The sequence below is a fragment of the Macrobrachium rosenbergii genome, chromosome 8 (genome assembly GCF_040412425.1).
Source record: "Macrobrachium rosenbergii isolate ZJJX-2024 chromosome 8, ASM4041242v1, whole genome shotgun sequence".
Lineage (NCBI taxonomy): Eukaryota > Metazoa > Arthropoda > Malacostraca > Decapoda > Palaemonidae > Macrobrachium > Macrobrachium rosenbergii.
In genome coordinates this window covers 26,199,434-26,206,458 of record NC_089748.1, presented here as the reverse complement: position 1 = coordinate 26,206,458, position 7,025 = coordinate 26,199,434, and the positions used below count along the sequence as shown (strand labels likewise).

The 7,025-nt window shown below is 38.2% G+C and overlaps 1 protein-coding gene across 1 annotated transcript; it reads left to right on the top strand.

Moving 5' to 3' along the window:
• The first annotated feature begins 5,755 nt into the window (after nucleotides 1-5,755).
• LOC136841085 (uncharacterized) lies at nucleotides 5,756-6,373 on the top strand. The gene has a single exon (XM_067108137.1). The coding sequence runs from the start codon at nucleotides 5,756-5,758 to the stop codon at nucleotides 6,371-6,373; it is 618 nt and encodes a 205-aa protein (XP_066964238.1).
• Nucleotides 6,374-7,025: the final 652 nt, after the last annotated feature.

Genomic DNA, 7,025 nt, shown 5'->3' with positions numbered 1-7,025 from the left:
ATATATATATATATATATATATATATATAGAGAGATAGAGAGAGATAGAGAGATAGATTATATATATATATATATATATATATATATATATATATATATATATATATATATATATATATATATATATATATAGAGAGAGAGAGAGAGAGAGAGAGAGAGAGAGAGAGGTATTTTTGCCTGTGCGCTGTGTTAATATTTATTTATTTAGTAATCTGTCTGTAAATAAATAGCGCTTTAGATTTGTCCACACTAATATATAACCCCACTTTTACTCTCACTTAATGAGAGCTTTGCAAATCCCCATATAAATTACAATGGTGTGAAGTTAAGTATACCTTAGTTTTACCAGACCACTGAGCTGATTAACAGCTCTCCTAGGGCTGGCCCGAAGGATTAGACTTATTTTACGTGGCTAAGAACCAATTGGTTACTTAGCAACGGGACCTACAGCTTATTGTGGAATCCGAACCACATTATAGCGAGAAATGAATTTCTATCACCAGAAATAAATTCCTCTAACACTTCATCAGCCGGCCGGGGAAATTGAACTCCGGCCCATCGAGTGACAGCCCGAAGCTCAACCGACTCAGCCAACGAAGGGCTACAATGGTGTGAAATAAATGCTAATTCTGCTGATGAACGATTATCTCCCATCCAACCAGTGATCATTCGAAGACTATTTTCCGAATTCAGTTTGCAGAACCAAATTCGAGTTTCATTATATTGCTCATGATAAAGAAAGACCGAGGCGTCATTTCTAATTTAGTTACCTTAATTTGCCCGTTCGTGCTCCCAGGCGCCTTCCAGCGCCAGTGACCATTCCACGAAATTAAAACATTTCTATATTGACACATATATTGAGATTGTATTAGTGAAGAAATGAAACTCTCGAACGAGTATTTCGTAATAGTTTCCCATTATTTTCTTTATTAGGAAAAAGGTTAGAACGCCGAGAACTTCCGTCTTTTAGAAAAGTTGATTTTTTAAATTTATTTTTAATGTTGAAGACTGTGCTTAGAATTGGTTTGTCTGTGATTTTTGTCAGGCTGCTTATTCATTCGTGATAATTTTGTTTTCTCCTGAACATCTTTGTTCTGTTTTTAAATTGACATTCAAAGCAGAAAATTAGTTCTGGTGATTAGTGTCATTATCTTAAATCATTTTTTACTTTGTTCTCTTTAGCAAGACAACTTCAATGGCCTACACACTGCAGAAAAGTTTTTAAAATTCTGATAGCAATGGAAACAATACACAGGTCAAGCTCTGTGGTTTCCCGTGGCTAAACGTTATTATTTCCCCTGATTTCACTTTGAGAGTTCCAAGCAAGAGATGGAGAGTTGTGCGTGGTGATTTAGTGAGGATAGACCGTCGTATCTAGCGTGTTCAAAAAACTTGACTTTTGTCAATACTGGCCACATGGTTATTGGAATTGATATTAAGATTATTCTAGAAACAACTGGTAAGTGGAGTATTAAGTGGGAGTGAGACTAAAGTCTAGCCAAGCTATTGATGAGTCAGGCTGGGAATCCATGATTCACTGCTAAAAAACAGGTGAAAGTACTGTATGTTTCTTTGTTAACAAGTTTTCTCTTCTGGAAAAGCTAGGAAGGCTACCTATTGTATGTAAGGCTTCGTATATCTGTATCATTTTTGGAAAACAGTTCATCTGTCAAGATGGCGGTTGCATCCCGACATTTTCATGTTCTACGTAAAATTTGTGATTATGGCGTCCAACGGATGTAGTTACTCTGTTTTGAGAATTATCATTAGGTATTATTTCAATAGGACTTACAATAGTGCAGAATAATGTCATTGCTAGTTCGTCTATAATACATTGGAGTACTCTTTTGTCAAAGAATTTTACTGTCACATTTCTTTATAACACCGGTCGTTCATTTCTTTCACTCTTGAAACAGTCTGTCAGGCAGAGTTATCATGCGGGAGTATAAGCTTAGGAGCTTTATTAATAATATGTATTTATAAAGTTGGTCTGATTAACTATTTTTCTGGATGAAGTGATAAGTGAAGGCCTGGAACATGACAGATGATGTGTGTGTGTAAATGTATTGGAAAAGAAGGGTTGGGAATGGAGTACAGTCGTTTAGGTTTCTCATATGTTCCATCAGTGACTAAATTTGAAAGTTATGAAGTGAGAAAATTTAATATAAATGCTAGATGGCAAGGTTATGATGGACAGTATCCAGGGAAATGGAACAGTGAATGTTAGAATGTACAAAGAAGCGGTTAAATAATATACTTATTGTGGAGCATATGTAATGGAAGATGGAATGACGAGAAAATAGATAAATCAAAGGAAATCTGAGGCGAGGAAGTTAGAAGAGTCACTGCAAAAGTTTCGAAAAAAGGGAGTTCATGTATAAGTAGAATGATCTCAGAAAGAATAGTACAGCTGAAATCAATTTGAGGCGATATTGTTTTTGTTCTTCCTAGTTCTGAGCCATAGTAGTCTACTATCAGGTATGTAATTCACTGCTTAGCTAAGTTACAGCACAGTGTGCATTACCACAACATACTAAAATTGTTGATAAAAAATAACGATGCAGTGTTTTTATCAATGATTGCTCTTCAAAATAAATTCATTTTGTGAAGTTTCTCCCTGATTCTCTTCATCTAGTTCGAAAAGATAAAGAATCTGTCCAAAGGGCATGTAAATAAAGTTTGCAGGAGGTTATTTATATATGCACTCAATAAAGTTTAGTGTGGCATATGCACAAAATGCGTTAAGGAATGCAGAACCATGAATTTATGAACAAAATCTTAGAGCTCACAGTTCTGGTCTTGGTTTGTCTCATAAATTTTGATTGGGCTGTACTTGTAGGGCTGGTGTTTGCATGAAGTTTGAGCGTCTTATTATGCGGCATCATCTGTATTGGTGTTCATGTTAAGTCTGTGTCGAAGGATTATGGTATGATTAGGGGCTTTTGGAGCTGCCCTCTGGTTTAACTGGAGGGTGGAGGCTGATGCTAGAGAATATTTTTCTGCTGTTGTTAGAGTCCTTTGGTTTGTTTTGTTGGTGGCAGGTAAATATGTCACATTTTTTATGGTGCTCATTGTGGGTTTACAATTTTGGTTGTATTGTTGCTTGAGGAGGGGGAGTCATCTTTTATCAGGGTGGAGTCCAAGATTTGAAGACATTCTAGAAGGGGTTGGCTTCAGAATCTTGTTGGCATGTTCATTGTTGTAACAGTTGCAAATGGTCCCTCCAGATAAATTGACAAAACAGATGCTTATAGAACATGTCTAAGGTATGCATATACATATGCAATTTTGAGAGTAAGACCTCATAATCGATTGCGTCATGTATTGTCCCAATTGAGTTCAAAACGTTTTGCTGGAAGTGACATCACCTTCCTTATTCTAGAACTTTCTTTTTGTATCTCGCACCCAAAATACCTTAATGATGTCGCTTGAGTATTCATGTGCTAGTGGAATCCTCAGATTAGTTCATTTTCATTCTGATTTTCGAGACCGATCAGTTTGGTTCTCTCTCTCTCTCTCTCTCTCTCTCTCTCTCTCTCTCTCTCTCTCTCTCTCTCTCTCTCTCATTCCTAAAAAGAAAGTAATTTTAACGTAATATATTTGTGGTCACTGGTATTAAATATAGCTTTTGAGATCTGAATTTAGTAAAATTATTTAATTCATAACGGCGCCAGACATAAAAGTCTATTTTGTGAATTTAACGCAGCTGCAAAGGATTTTGGACCTTATCCTGAGTACAACTTATTTTGGAACATATAAGAATAATTTCTCTATGGTAAATGTTATGAACTTATCAATGCAAGGAAAACTTAGCCTTCAAGAATGCTAACAGCAAGGAAAAGAATCTTGGGCGAACAAATGTTAGTCCCATGCCTATTGATTGGCATGTATTGTAACTGTTATGTCATTTTTTAAGAACAATTTTATTCCAAATACGTGAAAATTACTTTCGTTTGGTAGTCCTCATTTAAACATTTCTCTAAGTATAGTTCCAAGGACTTAGAATGGAAATAGATGAATTTATCAGCCTTTTCTACCTTCGGTTTGTTTACGAGATGCTGAGCATGGAGGGAAAAATTATATTTCGCTAAAAGTGTTTTTCAGTCTCTCGTTAGACAACGCGCGCCTGGAAATGCCACTGAGCTAAGCATGCTGAACAAAATGAAAACGAATGTGATGTTGCCTTAAAAATGCTTAACAGTAGGTAAGTCTGGAAGATACTGTTTTATTTAACATGTCTTGTTTTAAAGTTACAAAAGTGATGCATGAGGGCTCTGTAGTCGGTTTCAACTAGGTGTCCACCCACAGGTGACGTTGTGGTAATACTCAACTTTTCCGATATCGTTGGCTTATTTTGTTAAATACTCATATTATATCTTCGATAACATATCTGAATGTTTTTATGTAAAAGAACCCTAACAAGTTCTTATATAAATCACAAATAAGCCGATTTATATCGATAATATACCTATATAAGCACAAGAAAGACGAGCTTGTATCAGACAGTGTACTCATACCAAGCGCAAACGAACGATTGGCTTTCAATAATTATGTTCTTTCTCACTGGTAACCAAGGCTGCCAGAGACTTATGCCCACTAACTGATCAGATCACAAGATATCCTCATCATTCGAACTTGATTCTATGTAAAATTTCATTGCAGGAATACGGAAATAACTTTATTATGATACCAAAGTTATATCCGCGCCAGTAGACTGAAAAAATAACCTTTAATGATGTTGGCTGCTTGAACACAAAGCATTGACAAGTGAACGATAGGCTTATTTACTGATTCGCCGGATATTTGATATTAATATTACTGGTCTTCTTTTAAGGCCGTTTTTATTTCATATCAGTTAAAATTATTTATTTCTTCATTGTATCTAAGTGTCGTTCCAATACCTTGCATTTACAAAAAAAAACCTAAATGTCTAAACTAACTTTTAATGCCATATGTAATCAATACACAAAAGATGAGGGGAATTCAATGAGATTTCAAACTTTTGCTCGATAAGTTATTTGGCAAAATATTTCTGAAATTGCTTAGTCACTGAGCTATTATAACGATTTGTATATTCAAGAAACAAATATGTAAATATGCGGTGTTCTGGAAAGAAAACCGCTTACCATTGGCACGCAATAACTGAAATTTTCCGCCTTCCAGCCAATGTTGCAATTTCCATCTATCCCAGTTAACCTCATCCAGCCAATGTTGCAATTTCCATCTACCCCAGTCAACCTCATCCAGCCAATGTTGCAATTTCCATCTATCCCAGTTAACCTCATCCAGCCAATGTTGCAATTTCCATCTACCCCAGTCAACCTCATCCAGACAATGTTGCAGTTTCCATCTACCCCAGTCAACCTCATCCAGCCAATGTTGCAATTTCCATCTATCCCAGTTAACCTCATCCAGCCAATGTTGCAGTTTCCATCTATCCCAGTTAACCTCATCCAGCCAATGTTGCAATTTCCATCTACCCCAGTCAACCTCATCCAGCCAATGTTGCAATTTCCATCTACCCCAGTCAACCTCATCCAGACAATGTTGCAATTTCCATCTATCCCAGTTAACCTCATCCAGCCAATGTTGCAATTTCCATCTATCCCAGTTAACCTCAATCCAGCCAATGTTGCAATTTCCATCTACCCCAGTCAACCTCATCCAGCCAATGTTGCAATTTCCATCTACCCCAGTCAACCTCATCCAGACAATGTTGCAATTTCCATCTATCCCAGTTAACCTCATCCAGACAATGTTGCAATTTCCATCTATCCCAGTTAACCTCATCCAGCCAATGTTGCAATTTCCATCTACCCCAGTCAACCTCATCCAGCCAATGTTGCAATTTCCATCTACCCCAGTCAACCTCATCCAGCCAATGTTGCAATTTCCATCTATCCCAGTTAACCTCATCCAGCCAATGTTGCAATTTCCATCTACCCCAGTCAACCTCATCCAGACAATGTTGCAATTTCCATCTACCCCAGTCAACCTCATCCAGACAATGTTGCAGTTTCCATCTCATCCCCAGTCAACCTCATCCAGACAATGTTGCAGTTTCCATCCACCCCAGTCAACCTCAGTCATCCAGCCAATGTTGCAATTTCCATCTATCCCAGTCAACCTCATCCAGCCAATGTTGCAATTTCCATCTACCCCAGTCAGCCTCATCCAGCCAATGTTGCAATTTCCATCTCAACCCATCCAGCCAATGTTGTCAACCTCATCCAGCCAATGTTGCAATTTCCATCTACCCCAGTCAACCTCATCCAGCCAATGTTGCAATTTCCATCTATCCCAGTCAACCTCATCCAGCCAATGTTGCAATTTCCATCTATCCCCAGTTAACCTCATCCAGCCAATGTTGTAATTCCAGCCAATGTTGCAATTTTCTACCCATCTACCCCAGTCAACCTCATCCAGCCAATGTTGCAATTTCCATCTACCCCAGTCAACCTCATCCAGACAATGTTGCAGTTTCCATCTCACCCCAAGTCAACCTCATCCAGCCAATGTTGCAATTTCCATCTATCCCAGTTAACCTCATCCAGCCAATGTTGCAATTTCCATCTACCCCAGTTAACCTCATCCAGCCAATGTTGCAATTTCCATCTACCCCAGTCAACCTCATCCAGACAATGTTGCAGTTTCCATCTATCCCAGTCAACCTCATCCAGCCAATGTTGCAATTTCCATCTACCCCAGTCAACCTCATCCAGACAATGTTGCAATTTCTATCTACCCCAGTCAACCTCATCCAGCCAATGTTGCAATTTCCATCTACCCCAGTCAACCTCATCCAACCAATGTTGCAATTTCCATCTACCCCAGTCAACCTCATCCAGCCAATGTTGCAATTTCCATCTACCCCAGTCAACCTCATCCAGCCAATGTTGCAATTTCCATCTACCCCAGTCAACCTCATCCAGCCAATGTTGCAATTTCCATCTACCCCAGTCAACCTCATCCAGCCAATGCTGCAATTTCCTTCTACCCCAAGTCAACCTCATCCAACCAATGTT

Excerpts from the sequence above, each read along its gene's own strand:
- LOC136841085 (XM_067108137.1), top strand. The coding sequence starts at position 5,756 with ATGTTGCAATTTCCATCTATCCCAGTTAACCTCATCCAGCCAATGTTG.